The 20,841-nt window shown below is 34.8% G+C and overlaps 4 protein-coding genes across 7 annotated transcripts; 3 read left to right on the top strand and 1 right to left on the bottom strand.

The window, feature by feature from the left end:
• Positions 1-168: 168 nt before the first annotated feature.
• Positions 169-1,429, top strand: LOC149738765 (BAG family molecular chaperone regulator 1-like). 2 transcript variants are annotated; one of them, XM_089874419.1, is made up of 2 exons: positions 169-466; positions 777-1,429. In XM_089874419.1, the coding sequence occupies exon 2, from the start codon at positions 817-819 to the stop codon at positions 1,387-1,389; it is 573 nt and encodes a 190-aa protein (XP_089730545.1). In that variant the 5' UTR covers positions 169-466; positions 777-816; the 3' UTR covers positions 1,390-1,429. The 2 variants fall into 2 exon arrangements, with proteins under 2 accessions (XP_089730545.1, XP_089730544.1); XM_089874418.1 differs by having other exon boundaries at positions 170-466; positions 822-1,429.
• Positions 1,430-1,571: 142 nt separating this feature from the next.
• LOC149738766 (uncharacterized) lies at positions 1,572-4,431 on the top strand. 2 transcript variants are annotated; one of them, XM_089874405.1, is made up of 6 exons: positions 1,572-2,365; positions 2,458-2,556; positions 2,872-3,047; positions 3,312-3,436; positions 3,731-3,842; positions 4,237-4,431. In XM_089874405.1, the coding sequence occupies exons 1-5, from the start codon at positions 2,014-2,016 to the stop codon at positions 3,840-3,842; spliced, it is 864 nt and encodes a 287-aa protein (XP_089730531.1). In that variant the 5' UTR covers positions 1,572-2,013; the 3' UTR covers positions 4,237-4,431. The 2 variants fall into 2 exon arrangements, with proteins under 2 accessions (XP_089730531.1, XP_089730530.1); XM_089874404.1 differs by having other exon boundaries at positions 3,731-4,431.
• LOC149738767 (DNA mismatch repair protein Msh6-like) lies at positions 4,242-16,357 on the bottom strand. 2 transcript variants are annotated; one of them, XM_089874318.1, is made up of 25 exons: positions 16,218-16,357; positions 15,340-15,500; positions 14,455-14,666; positions 14,048-14,143; positions 13,727-13,824; positions 13,113-13,271; positions 12,393-12,815; positions 11,841-12,111; positions 11,350-11,582; positions 10,906-11,048; positions 10,410-10,572; positions 9,939-10,096; positions 9,486-9,610; positions 8,917-9,052; positions 8,445-8,550; positions 7,856-8,000; positions 7,429-7,618; positions 7,155-7,278; positions 6,850-6,967; positions 6,305-6,534; positions 5,924-6,041; positions 5,488-5,577; positions 4,952-5,106; positions 4,625-4,830; positions 4,242-4,419 (listed from the first exon to the last, which is right to left on the bottom strand). In XM_089874318.1, exons 2-25 carry the CDS (start codon positions 15,492-15,494, stop codon positions 4,350-4,352), a joined length of 3,924 nt encoding a protein of 1,307 aa, XP_089730444.1. In that variant the 5' UTR covers positions 15,495-15,500; positions 16,218-16,357; the 3' UTR covers positions 4,242-4,349. The 2 variants fall into 2 exon arrangements, with proteins under 2 accessions (XP_089730444.1, XP_089730445.1); XM_089874319.1 differs by lacking the exon at positions 16,218-16,357 and adding an exon at positions 15,862-16,061.
• Positions 16,311-18,936, top strand: LOC149738768 (tropomyosin-like). Its single transcript, XM_089874406.1, has 8 exons — positions 16,311-16,472; positions 16,648-16,773; positions 17,054-17,211; positions 17,432-17,525; positions 17,664-17,734; positions 17,994-18,132; positions 18,379-18,448; positions 18,801-18,936. The coding sequence occupies exons 1-8, from the start codon at positions 16,359-16,361 to the stop codon at positions 18,884-18,886; spliced, it is 858 nt and encodes a 285-aa protein (XP_089730532.1). The 5' UTR covers positions 16,311-16,358; the 3' UTR covers positions 18,887-18,936.
• Positions 18,937-20,841: the final 1,905 nt, after the last annotated feature.

Genomic DNA, 20,841 nt, shown 5'->3' on the forward strand with positions numbered 1-20,841 from the left:
AACGAATCGATCCTGTCTTTAATGTACGCATCCGGCGATATCAAATGTCACGAAAGTAAAAACATTACAAACGTAACGTTAACATCCAGTTTGCTATTTATAAATATAAGATCTCTATGTGTTTTACAAATTCGATCATGCGTAAATTACGTCATTGTAAACAGTTACCCGAACGTTAAACAATACATGGTCCCAGACTTCATTACCGATCTCATACACTGATCGTAAAAGTTATAATCCAACGTGTTTGTACGTTTTGAACTGATCATTACTATTTGGTTACATTAGCAGAGAGCAGTAGTTTGTATAATAATTTTAGATACAGTATTAATCACAGTCATTGGATATTATTAATTTCACACACGAAAGCGGCAGGTCAACCAAGTTTAATTTGATTTTGTATTGTATATACAAGTCGCGAGTGTATGCACAGGAACTTCTGCGCCAGATTTCCGAACGAAAACAGGTATGTTAACGCTTTAACTTAAGTTATGTTACCAGAGCTGTAGGTTCTTACATGTGGTGTAATGAATGTTAACAATGGTGTTTTGTAAGGGGTTTAGTATCGAAGAGTATGAAATCTTTATTTTTTGTTTACTGTCATATGAAAGTATGAAACCCTGTATACTTTTCTGTGTATTAGCTAATAGCTATTTTGCTGCTTCAAAAAATTTTATATGGTAAATCCCATATTTTTTATTTTGGCATAATATTATGGTTTTTAAATTTAAGGTCTATTAAATATAGAAAAAACGCTTATTCTCTTATGGTTCTAGATATCTAACTTGAACGACTTTGTTCAAAACCAATCTCCAAATGAGCATGAAGATCACACTCACTGTCGGAGCTACAAGGCATCCAGTTGAGATACCAGAAAATGCTACTGTTAAAGACTTGATGCAAACTGTTGTCGAAAAATGTAAAATAACCCCAGAGAATCAGAAACTCATTCACAGGGGTGTCACAATCTCCAGTGATCCGGAAAAACTCTTAACGTCATGCGATGTTAAATCCCGGAGCAGAGTGATGGTGATCGGGAAGAGATATGATGATGGAGAAGATGTTGCTCTTCATAACTTAGAAATGATTGAAAAAGATGTCCGGAGCGTGATGAGGACTTTTGACGAACTGCACGAACAAATCGACAGCATCATGAAAGGGTTTTTGGATGAGGAGCATAAGAACAAAGCTTTTAAACAGATCAAGAAGAAGTTGCTCACATCTTCCCATCTTCTGATGCAGAGTCTTGAAACAATGGATCAAATGGTCCTTGGTCCCGAGTTTTCCAATGCCAGGAGGATCCGTAAAACTATGGTTGATAAAATTCAATCTGCGTTAACTAGTTGTGATAAGCTTGTTGCAATGGTCGATAAATTTATTGCTGTGTAATATTGACTGGGCTTTTGTTAATATAAAATAATGAATGAAAGTCAGTTTTTGTTATTTATCACCGCATGAGGGCAAGTTCAGAAAAACGGAAAAGTACAACATAGGGTGCTAATTAAAACACCGTGCTCGTTTACGAAGTGTGTCTTGCTTTATAGTCACAAGCGTGACGCCCACAGTGGTAGCAGCTTCCTGCCCCGAACCATCGATCCTATGGTAACGAGGAAGCGCGCTAAGCACGGCATAAAAGAAAACAGTTAGCTTACGTATTACAAAACGCCACGGCACAGTGTCAGTTATAAAAGTAAGATTTGTATCAACACGAAACTTTAGGTAGGTAGTAAAACTTAGAATACGGTTGTTTTACGTACATAAAAATGGTTTCTCGTACACGTTTTTGTGTTTTATTTGTTTTGCCGCATGCTACACATGTAACTTGTTCAAGAATGAAAAATATCCGGGCACTTTGAAACCAAGGTGCTGGGCTGTTACATTAGCGATTGCATTAGCCTATGTCTGATTATCCAACTATAGTGTACCATGAACAAACATTAAGGGCGCGCTTTAACCATTAACCTGAATACTTATGGGCTCAGTGTTGCTATACGTCAGATATAGGTTGACATCATGGATAAGTCCGACTTTGTTGCTAAAAACCAACCGCCATTGGACCAAGCCTTTACAAAGCGTCGATTCGATGGAAAAGTTGCTTTGGTTGCCGGTGGTGCATCGGGTATAGGTTTAGCTTCAGCAGAAAGGTTTGCAAGCGACGGAGCAAGCGTTGCTATTCTTGATATTAACCAGACTGCTGGAAAAGACGCTGAAGCTTATTTGAAAGGTCTTGGATACAAAGTAAAGTTCTATTCAGTTGATGTCGAAAATCGAGATGAATGTTTTAAAGTAGCAGAGCAAGTGGCGAAGGACAACGATAACAGGATAGATTCGGTCGTGAACAATGCTGTTTACTTTGGTTCCAAGGGTAAAGAAATAATATTGTTATATTTGACTGCGCCTGGCCCGACTGCAGGTATAGGCCGTGTGTACGTACTAACACCTTTAACTTTTCTACAGCTTTGGAGGCGCGTAAAGAAGATTACGAAAAAAGCTTTAGCGTCAATGTAATTGGAACGTCTAATATCGTTCAGGCTTGCGTACCATTTATGCCACCAGGTAAAAGGTATTACATTTAAAACATTTTTTTAAATATTTATTATAAAATGGGATTAGCATCAATACGACAGGTTCAGCAGCCACGGTTTATTCGTTATATAGAATTTACCCCAGTGTATTTTTAAAAATAACAAATTTTAAGTCTAGATTTTACCGTTGCAGGGCAGTCATTTTTTCGAAAGGTAAATGCGAACCGTTTTAGCGTTATATACACGTTTGCAAAATAAATACCATAGAAATAGGCAGTGTTACGGTGAGAATCTAGTTAGGGTCAGTATTAAACGCTCTGGTGTTTATTAATTAGTGCTTAATTAGGTTCTGCGATCGTCAATATATCCAGCATAACAGCCACCAGAGCCCAACCCTGCAGGTGGACGTATGCAGCAACTAAGGGGGCAATCAAAACGATGACGAAGCATATGGCGCTCGATTTAGCGAAAAATGAAATTCGCGTAAATTCCGTTGGTCCTGGGTGGATATGGAGCCCAGAGGTGAATTATATATGAATGTTTTACACACTTTATATGAATGGCCTACTACGAATATTAAAAGTTCGTGGTACATTAAAAAAAAATCAATGACTAAATGAATAAACGACACTTATTTATCCTATCGCGGCGCGAATCAAGTTCAGATTATACCACTGTAACTTTGCGGAAGATTGTTTTCAGTTTTATTCAAAACCAAAATGGCTACGAACACTGTGCTTCAAATAATAGTGTAGAAGATATTTACACGTATGATTTTCTGATCAGATGGCAAAAGCATCGCCAGACGGAACTATGGAAGCAATGCGATCCTCAGTCGATAAATTTCAAATGGTGAATAGAGTCGGGAAAACGAGCGAAGTAGCTTCAGTAATAGTGTTTCTATGCAGCAGGTAATAACCTTTATATTTTACCAATCCCGATCGGTTTTTAAACAATTAACAACGGTCTATGGAAGTCGTGAGGATACGGTTTTATAATTCTTTAAATGTGCACCAAATGGGACGAGAAAATAGAACGAAAATGTGTCCTATCTGCCCCACCTTACTATATAAATGGCCGAGAGTGCATTCTATAGTAAGCTGGCACGGGGTGTATAAAACACAACACCCGTGTTATAAAAATTTCCATTGCTCCGTTGATGATACAACTTAATCCTATTCTTTGAGATTATGTCACTTTTACAGAGATGCCGCTTTTGTTACTGGAATAAGTTACAAGGTTGATGGAGGTTACTGCGCTATGGGGCCAGAGAGAACCGGATCGAACGAGCTTTTTGCCACAACGAAGACTAAATAAGTAATAAGGGAATTATGGCCAATAAAATGAATTATACCCAATAAAATTCTTTATAACGTGTTTTTTTTTAATAGGCGTATTACGTTAAAATTAATTCACACACCTGTAGCTTCTTCATTCTTGCAGTCGTTTAAATTAACCAATTAAATTGCATCAATGAATAAGTTCTTTCAATACACTTGCCAATAACTATGGTGCATTTTTTCATGAGCACCAGAAACCTAGCCTATGGACGTCACATATTCATTGCCAAAGTCTATTCTTAAGCACCAGACATACGACAGCAACAGTATCTAAACACCTGCGTCCACTGCCAACTGATTAACATAGAGCTATCTTTGATACACTACCCAGAACTTTAATGTGTTCAACAAAATTTCGGTTCTTTTTTCAGAATAATTTGGAAAGCTTGTTACTTTATTAAATGACAAAGAATGGCAGTTGGGTAGAACTGTGGAAAAAAAGCCAAGAACCAGTAGATTATTGATCCATCTACCTCATGTATGCTTAACATTTTATTTCCTCTTGTTTGGATGAAATGAAACTTGAATTGATGTTGGTTTGAGAAAATAAACTCCTGCGGGTAAAATTGGACTATAATAATGAAAATGACACATATTTATCTAATTTGTTATAATACTTGCCACTTAATCTTTTCACCAAGAATGCAAAAGAAAATTAGCAGTAGTAACCAAACAGTTTATATTTTAATATAAGTTAGGTAGGTAATACCGCTTAAATTTTCCAGACATTACCTCAAAGTATATAGCTAAACATGTCACCTGAACAGAGAAAGGTTTTTGTTATTTTCCTCCATTTCTTTTGCTTTGCGTCGCGCGATTGTGACAACAGATTCTGGAATATCAGCGAGTAAAGCAGCATGGAAGCCATAACTTTTCGGGCACGCCCCGTCCGCCAACTTGTACAAGAATGTCAATGTCTCTTTGTCGACATCACCATCGACGTCATCGTGTTCGACCATGCATGACTGAGAAAAAAGTCGATAGTTTATGATGAAATAATACGGTCGAATCAAAAGCCATAACAAAGTTTGGTTACTTCTAGGTTTAAAAATATTTTTACATAATACAGAAACCACATAATCCCACCATGTGCCCCAGTTTCACATGTTTACTGTGCGCTAAATCTTCCACTAGGGTGTGATAGTGAGTAGAGAATATTGTCCGACACCCAACATGGTTGGCAATGTTATCAAGCACAGCGTAAGCAATGGATGTTCCATCATAAGTGGCAGTACCTCGACCTGGAATATAGAATTCAGTATAAATGCTAACTTAAATCTGATGACATTACCAAAAACTTAAATTATACAATTGTAAAAATCTTTTCAGGGAAAAATATGTAATACATTGTTCTCAACTAGCTTGAACAGCTGTGTCCTTAAAGTGATATGTGAAAGTCAAACAAAATGGGAAAATTTGCAAGAACCAACCTTGTCTCAAAAAAATTAATCAAAAATATAACTTTAACCAAAAAATGAAAAAGCATTACTTTTGATAAAACATTACAAATCCACACCAATAAAATTTGCCATAAAAAATTGTAACCAAAATGGGCAATACCCAACCTAAATGACGATATAACACTTTTGAGGATAAATACCAAGTTCAAAACATATATTTACCCAGCTCATCCAATAATACAAGGGAATTCTTCGTTGCATGTTTAAGAATACTGGATGTTTCACTCAGTTCAACATAGAACGTACTTTCACCTGAATGTTACAAAATTTAAAATTAAACAGAAAATACTCAGCATGCATTTTAAGCTAATGTTTGTCCTATTACACAATGTTTTTTAAAGTTAGTACACATTAGTAATACTGTTTAGATTTGTTAGTTAGCGATTGGAAACATGTTTATTTATAAAATACATATATCGCACAGTTACCTGTTTTTACTTATGACATAATTACTTTGCTGCAGAAAACTGACAGTGTGCAAAAGGAATATGCTAACAGCTTATGTAATCCTTGTTTCTAAGCAAACATACCCTTTTCTTATCCAGAACAAAGGAGAAAAAATTACTTTATTTGTTACACAAAACAAACTTGAACCTACCAGTCATTATTCTGTCAGAAGCGCCGAGTCGTGTAAATATCCGATCACATGGTGTCATCCTGCAAGACTCAGCAGGAACGTAACATCCAAGTTGTGCAAGAATAACAACCAAACCAACCTGAGTGTATTTAATGTTTGAATTTAGAATTAAGACTATGTTGTTGTCTATGTTTTTATTTAAAACGTAAACAACAGCATTTCTAAAAAAATCACAGAAAAAACAAAAACTGTGTAAAAACCTATAAAAAATTAAGACGGTAAATGAAATCATATATTTAAATCAAAAATTACTGTTATGAGAGAAAATCAACTTCAAAACAAGTTTAACACAACTAACCTGAAAACTTTTAAAAAATTACCTAAAAAAGTAAAAATAATCACCTGTCTCATTAAAGTTGATTTTCCTCCCATGTTAGGTCCAGTGAGGAGGAGACACATCGGATGATCCTCTCCCTCATCCCCGCATCCCAGGATCGTGTCATTAGGGATGAAATCATCACTGAAGATGATCTTGGTGATGCAGGGGTGACGAGCTGATCTGATCTCAAGGAGGGGTTGATGTTGGGAGGATGGAGGAAGAATTATAGGACGACTCATTTCATTTTTGTCACCTGTGTTTAAATTTTTTTTATAAGATAAAATAAAAAAGACAAAATGTTTTCTTTTGTGGAGAAACAAAGAAAACATAACTTTTTTGGAGAAAAAGAAAAAAAAGGGGATCTTTTTGGGAAAGAAGAGAAAAAACTGAATTTAAACTGTATTTTACTTTTGAATTATTTTAGGGAATTAAATAAAAGTGTCTCTTTCTTTATAAGACTTTCATTACATGTATTTTGTTTTAAATTTAGACGTTGAGCAAATGTAACAACCAACAAGCACAACAATTTGATAAAACAAGAAAAAAAAAATACTTTGTTTCTGCTTACCTTTGCTATACTCAGCAAAACTCGATAAAACATCCAGCAACGCAAGGCAAGACACAGCTGTGTTCCACATTTCAAAATCTTTGTCAAATTCTCGAAATACAATGGACATTGTGTCTGCCTGAAAAATCCACATTTTTTTTAAAAAGTTAACAAGTTGTTGTCAGTATTTTGTCAGTTGGTTTGTCAAGTATTCCAATATAGTTAAAATACTTAGAAGTAACCTAGCGTCATGGTTTTAGCAGTGGAATTCTCTCCTTTGGACCAAAAAATAATCCAACATAAATAACTGACATTCATTAAATTACCTGAGCAGTATCTCTCCTTGTTTCAGCATCCTCCATTTCTTTCAACAAACAATCAACTTTAGGAGTTCGGAAACTTTTAAATCCTTTTCGTTGCCCGCTGATCACGTAATCGTTTGGAAGTTTTCTGTAAAATATAGTTTAAGTTAAAAAGCGTCACAAAACTGGGGAATACAATTATTTTCAAACTTTTGTGTCAGTTGCCATATTCCCAGGATACATCAATATGTTAAAATAATACAGTTTATAGTTTTCTACAAAGTCAAGCTTATTTTACCTGGATGCAACATCAGCTGGAAGTTCTAGTTGGTATCTTTTGTTCCCTGTCCCTTTATAAATGATCCTAGAGCAAGTTAACTTCTTCTTCTGCTCATTCAAATACCTCTCCAGATCATCATTGATGCGGTTAATATCTTCCATAGCTCCGTCGTATTCTGGGTTGGTGCCAGCATTTGGGGTGATTTTGCCTAGGGTTAAAAAGGGGGTTACAAGAAAATTTGAAGAAACTAAGCTGAAAATGGTAATGGGACGCTTGGTTGATTTTGTGTCTATTTATGATGATTTGTAATTACAGCAAAGTTTTGTGAGGATAAAACGACAGTTAAGATTGAAAAACTTTTTCTACATTAACTTTTGTAAGACCATTTACACTAAACAATAAAACTTCATATATACCTATATCAAAACAGATCAGACATTCGTACCTGTTTCTTTTGCTTTCTTCTGATTAAACGCATTTTTCCATTGCTTCAGTGTTGCCTCGAGATCTGGGAACTTTCCCTCAGATATTCCACTAGTTAAACCAAGAACACTTTTCAGTAGAGATGATTTAAAGCTGGCAACACTACCCTGTTATTAGGTCATGAATCAAAAACCAATAAGAAAAACAAAAAAGTAGTATTTTGTTATGGTCAAAAATAAAAAAAACTATATTTGAAAGAGTGAATGTAACTTACTTCATCCTCGCGTGGCCAGACAACGACAGTCGTTATAACACGGGTGTTCATTTATTTTTTTTGTTCTTTTTTTCATTTTTTTTATGTATGGCTGATAATTTGGACAAACCGTTATTGACCACTGGGTTGAAGCAATTGCCGTTAAGTGTCTGCCCAAGGACACGTACGCCCAAAAATGGTAGCAACGACAAGCCTAGCTTTTAGAACTTCAATGTTGTTTAATTAACTGGGTATTGTATTATGGGGTTTGTGGGGTGTAAAGGTTCCGCGTTTTATGAAATATTTTTGTACTTTTCTTTAACCATAAGCGCCATTCATTCTATATACACTAGCTAACCTGCATTTTCTTGATAGAAACAAACGCAGCTTCATAATTATCCAACACAGAAATGAAATCTTCAATTTTCTTTTTGCTGTATTTTGTCTCTTCATAGAATATCGCCCTGTTTATATTTTACAGTAAAAACCAAACAGAATGTCTAGTATTTTAAGGTTAGTAGTGTTATGTGATAGTTTTATGTTAAAAATATTTAAGTATTTACTACTATAATATGCAAAAACATTACTTGGAAAAAAATGCTTACAATCAGAACATAACACGGGTGTATTATTAAATATAAGTATTTACGATTTATTTTTTTTACCAATTATAAAAAAAAGATCAAAATGTTGGTTTAAAAATAATTTGTCACAAAAGCTATTTTAGAAATACACTGTAATTGGAAGCATTGTTTTTTTTTCTTACATGTTTTAAAGACTGGTTACATTCTTACACCCATGTTTATTTTTTACTCCATTTTTTCAATCACCTGTTTTCTGGATGATCTTCTTTTCTTGCTCCTTTGGATAAAGAGTGGATGTTGGAAAGCATCCTCTCCAAGTCCGGCATCTTCCTCATGGAGGAAAACAATGGAGAAAGAAGATCATTGTTGCTCATAATGTCATCTGTGTCAAGAAAGAGGAATTAAAAATTATCTTAAGGATAAAGGAATGGTCATAGGGGCAAATTTGGACCAAATCTGTAAACATATTCTATGACCTTCATGAGTTTGGGAAATTTGGCTCATTACCCCATCAGTTTACATGAGCTTTTTGGCAAGTTGTTGTGACATAAAATTTTTTTATAAGAAAGGTTTAATTGTGCAATATTAACTGTTTTTGGTCTTTTTATTGATATTTTCTTTTATCTTCTGAACTTTGTATATATACAATTATTTTGAACTTTGTATATATACAAAGCAAGAGACAAAATGAGGTTTTACTTAATTAAAAAAATAGCGTTGGCTGTTATTTTCTTGCTTTTTTATTACGCAATCTCATATAACAGATCGGTAGAACTTGAACTAAATGCAGCCATTTGAAGATAGAAACAACATACCAACAGCATCAAGTCTGTCGTTAATTACATCAGGGTTGCAAGGTGGAAGACACAACCATTGCTTTAACAATCGTTTCCCAAATGGTGTTCGGCAGTTATCCAAACGCTCTAACAATGTCCCTTCACTGTTACAAAATACTTTTTTTAGTATATTCCTATACAAAGGTATAATATAGTTGGATAGGGGGAGACGAGACACCTTTAGCACATAATATCCAAATATGCTGAACGTGTTTTAAACAATTAAAACAACGGTCTGTAGGAGTCGTAAGGATACGGTTTTATAATTCCTAAAATGTTCTTTGTTTACTACCAAATGGGACGAAAAATAGAATAAAAAGGTGTCCAATCTTCCCCCACCCTATGGTTATATGAAATTATTAATAAGGGAAATTTGCAAACCCGAAAAAAAGGGTTTTGGAAGCAATCTGTAATACAAGTTATTAGGCATACCGTTCGCCTTTACTGTTATAAATAATTTCCAAATTTGACAAAGTGACGCTGTCCAATATCATTTTCTCATTTCCAGTTGCAAAGTTGTCCTTAACTTTGACGTCAGCTGTCTTCTCTACCGTTGCGTTATAAATATGGAATTGTCTCATCGATAAGATCTATGACATAATAATACAAGTTTGTGGCAGGTATTTTATGAAGTGATACAATGTAACATTTGGTATTATAGAAATATATGTTAAGATTAAGACCTAATGTTCATTAAACGGTGGTTAATATAGAATTATTGGTTGTTATTGCTGTAATAAACAAGGGATAATATCTCTGCTGGCATTTTTCATAAATAGAACACTTATACAAAACAAAAATTTAACTGATTTTAATTTAGATCAAAAACAGGCTTAAGATATTAAAAAAGATTGTAACAGGCATTTTTTTAACAGTTTTGAAATCATAGTCTTTCATGTTCACCTCATAATCAATGAGACATTTCTTTAGATAATAGACACAAGCGCCCAATGCACTGAGAGCCAACTCATATCCAAGTTTGGGACTTAGACCCAAAGCATCAGTGTCTGACAACATACATTTCAATGTGGGTGGCCACACATTGTCATTTTCCTTCACAAAATACCTGCATAAAAATAAAATTGATATGGCAAACTGGAAAATTTAAAGCAAATATAAAAAAACTTCATTGAATGGGAATAAGCAAAACTTAAGATTTGGAAAATTAACTGAAAAAATAGCAAAAAAAATGAAAGCATAACAACTACTCAGTTTCTTAATTACATTTCATCATTTCAGGCACGAAATGTATGAAACAGAACATCCCTGTTATAACGAATGTCGTTTTTTCAAGTGTTTTTTAAAATAATAAAAATATTAAAAATAAATGTTTATTATTTTACTTGCAATACACAATGTATTTCCAAATATTTTATCAAAACAACTATTGTATTCTTACTTTTCATTCAAAAGAGTTTTTAAAGTTTTTGGAGCATCCCAAAACTGACTACCAGGTACAAGTGGATTTTGTAAAATTGACGACAAACCAGTTCGTAATATTTTGTTTAACTCGTTTGAAAGTTTGCCACGCTCGAACAAAACCTGTGGAAACAATTTTAAATAATATCGACCATGAAGTATTTTAGATCAACCTGAAGGTTGTGGTAATTAAAACAATTTAAAAGCATCTAGCAAAGGATACATTACATTAATATTAAACAGTATTGAAAATACTGATGGAAAACAATATGAATATTGCCCTATAACTTTAAAGTAACTTTTTTGTGGTAAATCCAAATGTAAATTCCGATGGGTGGAATGGCTATAAATATCATATATCAAGCTACAAGCATAGAAATCATATTTATATATCAAGCTGCAAGCATAGAAATCATATTTAAACCTGTGATGGGGAATGGTGGGCCAACATTGTACAAAGTTTCGAACAATGTCTGTCGTCAGTGAATTGGCCGAGGTGAAATACTCCAACAGTCGTATCAATGAAACAAACTCCAAATTCTCGACAAACACTGCCGGAACTTTCGTTACGATTCACTACACGCTCGGAGATGGAGAGGAGAAAGTCACTTTCGTGGTGTTTACTTCCCCCCTGCCACATGTTGTGCACCTGGGTGCCTGGTGCAACGGAATACAATTAGTTGGGGGTGAGTAGACATGGGTAACTTATGGGTATTTAAGTAATGGGACAACTTTGACCTAAATCTCAGGGCTATGGTAGGCCAAACAGTAAGACATCACCCATAAAAAAAGAATGGTATCTTTAAATGTATGTAAAAATAGAGAACATGTCTAGTAGTAGGTTGATATATATAAATAGAATAAACAAATGGCAGTTAAATAGCACAAGTGTAACATACAATGCAGACAATCTACCTTTAGTCGTTACTCGACAGATTTCTCTTCTTAAAGTTTTCTCGTGTTTCGGAAGCGATTTTCCTCTGATTCTTTGCTGGTTTTGTTCTGGGGTTTCCGTTTGTTCCACTCGAGCGACTGTGTATCCCTTCTGCACAAGTGTGTCGGCGTAACGACCAAACGCAACTTCTGGGAAACCGGAATGAGCAAAATTTCCTTTCATATAAGTAAGTCCGAGTTCTTTCACACCGACCACTGCATCCATGTGGTATAGCTCGTAGAATTTTCCAACCTAAAATAAAGTGTTCGAAAAAAACAAAATAAATCAGAAAAATATGTTTTTATAATAAATTTTTAAACTAAAGCTAACTTCAACACCAAGTTGTAAAAGAAGATACTTTGTTAATAAAGGTATATAAACATTAACGAAAATATTAAAATCTAACCATAAAAATAATGTAAAATAAAGTACTACAAAAGGTGTTTTAAAACATTATATGTCTTGTAAGTTATTCTTAAACAAGTTAACAAAAATGCAAACACATATTTCTTGGACAAACAAACACAATTTACCTTGAAGAAAAGTACGACATTAAAATTTGTCGATTTTAATTTCCACCATTGGTGCATTGCAGGGGTCAGTTTGGTCATGAAATCATTCGGAATTTTAAGTGAAGATTTATCATAAAGTGGGTCATCTGGTTTTCTCCCTTGTGTGTCCTTTATCTTACTTGGATGCAGAAAGTCGAGCGTTTCATGAAGGTATTTCTGTTTTTCCTCCATCACTGAAGAATCAGGGTCTGCTTGAAATAACGATAATTTCGATTTTGTCTCCTTTGACACAGACGCAGGGGTTCGTGGGGTCATGGGGTTACATGGGGTCATAGGGGTACGAGGGGTCAGGGGTGTACTTGGGGTTTTCACAGGTAAAGAAGATCGTTTCCGCTTTTTTCCAGTTTCAACCGGTTCTTCTTCTTCTTGATCTGACAACGTACTCTACAAAAAATCAGCTTTGTTTAAATTTTTTTACAATTAAAAAATAAGCTGATGCAAAGCGCAAATATTACTCATTTGGTAGCCCTATATGCTAAGAGTACTACAAAATATCATAAGTATATACCACTAAATAAAAAAATTAACGAAAAATATTATCGGAAAAAAATTAACCGCAAAATATTTTTGGGAAAAAATTAACTGCAAAATATTTTCCGGTATTTTTAGTGTTAAACTTATTAGAATAAAAAAGAAAATTACTTTTGTTTAAAAACACAAACAAAATTTGCTTCATCTCACCTCATCCACTCCACTGCTCTCGTCATCTTCCTCATCCCCCTCAACATCCGGAGGAGGTTTGAAATCACCATCTTCATCTGAAAAATCCGATTCCTCCATTATTCTTCTCCTCTTCTTATCACGACTCTTATGACGTGCATCATCAGAACCTCCAGCATCCTGAAAAACACAAAAGCATTGTAGTCAATATGAGTGTTTTTGTATGCAAGCAAAAGTCATTATAAACTCCAGTAGTTAGAGTTTAGGGTGTAATGTGTGAAATCTGGCCTAATTTTCGGTCCGGTGGAGCTGTAAGATCTGACCCATTAAAATGTAGAAACTTAGGCAGATCCTAGCAAGTTTACATTAAAAGATTTTTAGCTGCTATGGTAAAGCCAAATATTTTGGGGCAATGGGCCAATCCAGTGCTAAATCCTGGGACTCAAGGCATGCTACGCTGCGGGACCTCACCTACATAGAATAGAATGCAACACATTTGGATATCGCCTATTAACACCTGGTCTTATTGCAGTCAGTGCAGCTTTTATTGATTGTCTATTTTTCAGGTGAATTTTCCAGCTATTTTTATTAATTCTTAGTGAAAAACTTCTACCAAACGTATATGAAATATTCACCTTTTCTGTATTTTCATCATCAGCTTCATGATCATCCATTTGTTCATCTTCATCAGAAGGAATATCAAGAACACATTTCAACCTTTCTTCTCGTGTGTCTGGTTAAGAAACAAGAAAGATTAGGCTATTTATAAAGCTCACAAAATCAATTTTGATGGAAAATATCAACCTAACCCTTCTTAAAGTTCATATTGCTTGACTTATTTGAAGCTGTAAAAAAAAGAAATAAAAATCATGTATATAGGCCCATGTAAAAATGTTTTTTTTTTTCTCTCATAAATAAAAGAAATTTCATTTTTGTAGTTTTTACTTTTTACCCACCATTCAATGCTTTGTCTGCAATCGCGACAGCTTTAATCACACCAGGGTCATTAGAATGAAACATACCACCACTTCTAAACATCGGGGTAGTGGATCCTGGGAGTTGGATTATAAATAAAGCGTTCAAGTTTAGCAGGTGTTCAATAGGTATTTGTAGACACAAATTGAATAAATAGGCATTGTAGTACATTTTGTTGTAGCAATGAAGAATGAAAGCATTTTGTAAGCAGTTGGTTTCAGTTAAACTGAATACACATGATACATTATCAAATACATCTTTGCTGAATAAGAACAAATAATTCTTTTATTTTCAAATGAAGTAATTTGAAAAGAAATAAAGGCCTAACCATTATAAACGAAAGCATATTACTAATTTTAACCTTTAACAAAACAAAAAAACTTTTAACCATTATATTTCTTTGCTTGATGAGCTTTCACCCACGCACGGGAAGGAACGTCTTCGTAAAATTGAACGTGAACTTCAGAAACAATGTCACGTTTCTTCTTTGTATGACATAACAATGCTGGGTGTTTGCAAACAATAGCTGGCCACCATGGATAGCCTTCTACTTGCGCCCATACAATAGCACCTTCCTCAAATTCTGATTGTTGCTGTTTGCTGTGAACCACAATGTTATGTTAGGGTAGTTGAAGTGAATGAACGGAATGGGAAAATAATAGACAATATCTTTAATGAATTAAAGGCACTATAATGAATGAATGAATGAATGAATGAATGAATGTAACTTACTTTATCCTCGCGTGGCCGGAAAACGACAGTCGTTATAACACGGGTTTAACACCTCGTGCCAGATTACGAGTTACCATGTATGTTACTTTGTGGGTGATTATTTTTTTTTGGATTTTTTCATTTTTTTTATGTATATGGCTGATAATTTGGACAACCCATTAGTAACCACTGGGTTGGAGCAATTGCCGTTAAGTGTCTTGCCCAAGGACACATACGCCCACAATGGTAGCAGCGACGAGCCTTGAACCCATTACCTAATGGTTACAGGCAAGCGCGCTAACCACTACGCCACGGCGCCGGACGAATGTAGAATGTTTTGGTTTGTTACATATTAGGCTGGTGGAAAGTGTTAGAATTTGAAACTGGTAGTTTAGGATTATAAGTTAGAGGTAAGTTAACATAGGGGGTTAGTATTTATAATGAGTTATACGCTTATAGCGGTCAGGTAACATGGAAGATCTCTTCATTAAAACCAAAATAAATGCAATATATTATGCACACTTAGATTTAATCATATGCAAAACTCAGAAAACGCACTTACGATTTGGCTTTTTTATTTGTGGTAGACGGGCTTGCCGGTTTATTGCTTTCATGGAGCGGTTTGACCGAAGGACAATTTTCTGTTTTCACATTTTCGTGTTTCTTCTGTTTTGCAGACGGTGATTTCACGAAATAGTTAAACAGATTCTTTGGCATTTTGGACTATAAAAAAATGTATGTGTTTAAGTTGCTTCGTTCGTAAATACAATCTTATCGACATTAAAACTTAGAAATACAGTAAAACGCAAATCATAACAAATATGCGAATTTCATGCTGCGGCATTACTGGCGGGAAAACAGTGGGGGTTGTGCTCTTTTATTGACATGCTGTATAAAGTTTAACTTTATTACAAGGAACATCGGTTCGATTTTTTTTAAATCAAAAGTAAATTGTATTTTATTTTTTAATAATATATTTACAAATGCTTGACACTACCAATTATACGTTTGAGGCTAAGAGATAATTGGCTTTAAATTAAAGAATCGCAGGTCGGCTTGTTGCGAATTAATTAATCTACCGTACCTTCAAATATGTAGACAATTTTCTATCAAGTGTAAGGATACACTTTCTGTGTTTGAAATATGAAAAACTGTAAAACGCTTGGCGTACATGTATGCTTATCTTCTTGAACTATTTACAGCAATCTTGCAGCAGGCCTACTACGTCATTAACACGGAGAATGACAGCCTTCTGGATTGTTCGGATGGATAACAGACAAACCAGCAAAAACAAAGCATATACGAAACTATTATCAAGTTTGGTTATATGTAAACTGTAGAAAACATCATAGTAGGCCTACGTAATATTTAAGTACAACTTGTTAGTAAAAATGTTTAAACGACTTTCCAACATCGAAAGTGTACACAACTGTTCCTCACCTCTATATAGAATGACCTAATTGATGACGTCAAGCATTATCACTTCTACATTGGCTATATAAGAGCGAAGTTGCCTTGTTATGCATCACACACAGTCGATTTACCCTCCACAGCAGCACATTACTTCAACTAACTTGCAAAATGGAATCAATCAAGCACAAGATGGAAGGTCTTATCAAAGACAAAGACGAGGCAATTGAAAAAGCTATCAGCTTGGAAAATGAAAAACGTCAAATGGAGGACAATGCAAAAGAGGTAAATACAAAATTGACGATTTAGCAAGATGTTTTCACGACTTCTGGTGTTCATTTTCTGAAAGTATATGTTACATATACAAGATGCTTTGACTTAAAAACAAAATAGCCTATACCTCGAATAATAAATACCTTTTCATAAAATGCGATACACAATCTAATCGTTTAACTTTTAGTTGGAAGAAGAAACGAGCCAAATAACCAAGAAAATCGTTTCTTTGGAAGACGAGCTCGATCAAGTGATGGAACAACATCGACTTTCGATTGAAAAACTTGACGTTGCTGAAAAAGTTGCCACTGATGTAAGTCTTTCTCGCAAGGCGATATTTATAACTACACGGCTTTTATAACACCCTGTAGAGCCAAAGTTAATGCCTTGAATCACTGAATGAAATTAGTTGCAAACTGGCCAATTCTAAACGACTATGCATCGTTTATGTAAATCAGTAGAGCGACCAGTAAATTAAATTTGTTGACGAACTAATGTAATTACGTGTATCAAAGAACTAGTTCGCCCCAAACGATGAGAGCGAGTACTCCCTAGGTTGAAAAGCTACAGTCTAATTTTGTCATTTTTTACAGTCCGAATTGGAGGTGAACGCTCAAACTCGACGAATGCAGTTGTTGGAAGAAGAAATGCAGAGAGTTACCGAACGTCTCGATGAAGCTGTCGCTAAGCTTGAGGTGGCAGAGAAAGCTGCTGAGGAGAGCGAACGGGGAAGGAAAGTTATTGAGGGCAGGTAAGATCATGTTGATGTGATGTTCGGTGTCGAAGTATTATTGCAGGTTTTGAGGTTTAACTATTGCCTCGTTGCTATATATACACACCAGCACGCAAAAAGACCTACGTTTAATCACGTGGTGCTTCTGGCGGCGTCGGGTTAATAAAAGAAAAATCTGTATACAAATAAAAAAGTTACCTAAAGTGTTATTGCAATTTCTTTTTTTTAAAATTTTCAGGTCATTCAAAGACGAAGAAACTTTGGAATTGCAAGAAATTCAACTCCGTGACGCAAAGGGTATCGCAGAAGACGCCGACAGAAAATACGAAGAGGTAAAATAACTACCATACATAAAACACATACAATATTATTAGTTTAATCGTTTAATCGTTTAGCCTACCTAATTTTTTAATAAAAGTATCAAATTGAGTAGCAAACTATCGGAAAATTTTATACGACTGCGTTTTTAGGTTGGACGAAAACTCCGTATGGTTGAAAATGATTTGGAACGAGTTTTGGATCGCGCAGAGGAATACGAAGCGTAAGTGGCTAAGAATATTTTGTCAAGTATATAAAACGTGTCGTTTTGTTATTGAATGATATTTAAATGACTCCTAAACCCCTTCAAATATAACGTAGTCTCAGATTGAACGTCTGAAGAATGCCAATGAAAATACATACAGGCGGGTTACGACACAATCTTTAGTAGAGTAGAACACCTTGTGGTTAGCTTTATTAACTGCATTGTTGGAGGGGCTTTAGAAAGTACAGCGAGTTTTACGAAATACACTTTTTACCAGCAAAGTAAAGAAAGCCGACGATCAACTTAAATCGCTGAACGAAAACCTTCGAAGTCTTGAGAAGATTTCAGCTGATAATTCGGAAAAGGAGGACAACTTTGAAAAAGAAATTCATCTGTTGACTGAGAACTTGAAAAATGTGAGTATCTTCGGAATAACAATACGCAAGGCCTAGATTGTATACATCAATAGGCTTGGTGCTACATAATTTACCTGTAGGCCTTTTAAGTTTAGCGCAACGATTGAAAACTATACTACACATTTAAAACGATAGATTTCTCTATGTAAGCTTTATATAGCAGCTATCAATAACGGGTTTCTAAACAAGGCTGTAGTAGGCACTTGGTACTTAAAACCAGGACTTAACCAACCTTTTACACTTTAGGCTGAGACCAGAGCTGAATTCGCTGAACGAACCGTGGACAAACTAGAAAAGACTATCGATTATTTGGAAGGTAAGCTTCATATAGCACAATTGCATCTAAAATTACGACTTCGAGATAATATAGGCCTAAAGTTACCTTTTAAGAATAGAAAGACATTGTCTTTAGCAATCTATGGAATATCACACAGGTGATCAAAACCAAAGTTATTATAAAGCGGTTGGTCAAAACAAACTGCCAATTTAATTCCATGTTTTGGTTGGCGGGATTGATTGTGATATACATAGCGTGTACGACCCCCATGACTTGCATAAAGTTGTCCACTTATGCTGGCAATCTAATCAGTAATCTTTCATGTCTATTAGTGCTTAAAAATCCACTATATACGACATGTATTTGTTTTAACCCTTCCACTTCCACGCAGATCAACTCTACACAGAGAAGTTGGCATACAAGGGAATCAGCGAAAAATTGGACAAGACACTCAGTGACATGATAACTCTCAACTAGTGTGTGAATAATTTATAAATACCTTGTTTTAATACAACTTGCAAACGCTAGCTTGTGGTGTGAATACAAAACTTGTAAATATAAAGTCTCCTAGTACAGTTTCATAGATTTAGCAAAGACAAGGTCTCCAATAAAAGTAGTTTCGTTTAGTGATTTGTGGCCAGGGTAAAAGTGTACCTCATTTATATACGGGCTAAACGTTCAATACTAATGTAAAAGATTACAGATTCTGAAGTGCGGAAAAAAGTCGCTTTAAAACACAACAGATACGTGCTCAATTATACAATGCTATAAGGCATACATAGGTCTGAGAAAAGTAAGGAATTTAAACCACCGCGTTAATTTTGATTAGCCGTCTTCCGCTTTTCGTTGATTCGCCGGGCATGTAAAACGTCGTCCTAATAACACGTTGCAACTGTACAAGCCAGTTGTGATGAAGCAGCGATAACGCTACACTGTTTGGATAAACTTAGTGCAGAATTATTTTTGTTTCTTCTAGAAGAGTTGAAGTTAAGTACTATTGCTATTACTTAATTATGGTTAGTATTATTTAATTGTAAACTATGTTTTTATTTAGTGTTATAAACTAGTGTTCTAATGTATTTACACTAGAATATGACTGTTTATGAGTATATTACATAAGCATGTGTAAACCCATTACAATAAGTTTTGTATTGTGCCTTGCGATTGATATTCATATTCATGTTTTATTTTTACCTATATTCTAATTTAATATTTACCAAACTTATTTCAGGAACTTTTCTACGTTTCTAAATACACGTCACTCGCGACGTCACGCAACCGCTGCGTTACGTCACAAGGTCACATTGCGTCGTAACCGCTTCGCCATCGCTCGGGATATTATAAGTTACAGTCCGGTACACACCCGAGAGCACACGTTTGTGACATCACAATGCGGCTTCCTTTATATACGCTTGCTTTTTACGCTATTATTTTCATGGGGCCCCATGCGCGCTTTGCGTCGTCGCAAGGTACATTACTATAATTTCATATTAACTCGAATATAAAATATATTCGTGGTATTAGCTAAAAACGAAGCATGAAGATCAAAGATTTGGTAAAGTATAAATCACAATAGGCGTTGTTACATACACAAGTTCTTTTCTAGATGACATCAGAGATGTGACGTCACGAAGTGGTTATGACGCAACAGAAGAACCCGCTTCGTAAGTTGTTTGTTTTTGACACAATCTTTATTATTCAAAACAGTATTTTTTTAATATTTCAGAACATGGTGTGTGACGGCACAGAGACAAATCGGGAATCAAGGAAAAGGTAAGTGTGACGTCATTATATAAACTATGACAAACAGCGCATATGCTGCCGAAGAACAGCGCAAGGTAAATTAATATAAAAAGTACTATATTTTGCGAAAGTTATTATCCAAAGTATAGTACAATGGGGGAAGATGGGACACTTAAGCACATATTGCCAAATATTTTCAAAATCAAAATAGATAACGGTTTTGAGAAAATACCATGAATTAGTACTATCATTCCTTTATTAATTGACACCAATTTAATAAAATATAATAAAACACACGAGGAGTTATTTGGCGATCCGCACAACATGTGAAATTTTACAAATTCGAAAACACACAGGATAAGATGGGACAGTTTAAAAACATTGTTAATTTTGATTAATATGTGTATTTATAAATAGGAATATACGTAAATAACACGAAATAATACTGTACGCCTTGAAAATTAGGTCTAAACATTATTTTTCTTGCTCTACTGCTATAGTTTTTAACATATTATATTATTGCATCACAATCGGTATTGTTTAAAAGACAATGGGTAATGTTCGAACATCAATGGATAAATATTGTATCCTACAAATGTATGTGAACTAGTAATAACAGAAAATTGATAATAACTATTGATAAAGTTTTTATTTTTGCTACAAATTGGGTATTTTACTATGTTTTTGGC

Source organism: Ciona robusta, chromosome 3 (genome assembly GCF_009617815.1).
Source record: "Ciona robusta chromosome 3, ASM961781v2".
Classification (NCBI taxonomy): domain Eukaryota; kingdom Metazoa; phylum Chordata; class Ascidiacea; order Phlebobranchia; family Cionidae; genus Ciona; species Ciona robusta.

Coding starts and splice junctions, on each gene's coding strand:
- LOC149738765 (XM_089874418.1), top strand. CDS start 426: ATGCACAGGAACTTCTGCGCCAGATTTCCGAACGAAAACAG. Junction 467..821: donor AGATTTCCGAACGAAAACAG/GTATGTTAACGC, acceptor TCTCCAAATGAG/CATGAAGATCACACTCACTG.
- LOC149738766 (XM_089874404.1), top strand. CDS start 2,014: ATGGATAAGTCCGACTTTGTTGCTAAAAACCAACCGCCATTGGACCAA. Junction 2,557..2,871: donor CGTACCATTTATGCCACCAG/GTAAAAGGTATT, acceptor GTGCTTAATTAG/GTTCTGCGATCGTCAATATA. Junction 3,437..3,730: donor ATAGTGTTTCTATGCAGCAG/GTAATAACCTTT, acceptor TCACTTTTACAG/AGATGCCGCTTTTGTTACTG.
- LOC149738767 (XM_089874318.1), bottom strand. CDS start 15,494: ATGCCAAAGAATCTGTTTAACTATTTCGTGAAATCACCGTCTGCAAAA. Junction 9,611..9,938: donor TATAACAGTAAAGGCGAACG/GTATGCCTAATA, acceptor ATTTTGTAACAG/TGAAGGGACATTGTTAGAGC. Junction 6,535..6,849: donor TTTTGCTGAGTATAGCAAAG/GTAAGCAGAAAC, acceptor ATTTAAACACAG/GTGACAAAAATGAAATGAGT.
- LOC149738768 (XM_089874406.1), top strand. CDS start 16,359: ATGGAATCAATCAAGCACAAGATGGAAGGTCTTATCAAAGACAAAGAC. Junction 17,212..17,431: donor AGGAAAGTTATTGAGGGCAG/GTAAGATCATGT, acceptor TAAAATTTTCAG/GTCATTCAAAGACGAAGAAA. Junction 17,735..17,993: donor CGCGCAGAGGAATACGAAGC/GTAAGTGGCTAA, acceptor ACTTTTTACCAG/CAAAGTAAAGAAAGCCGACG.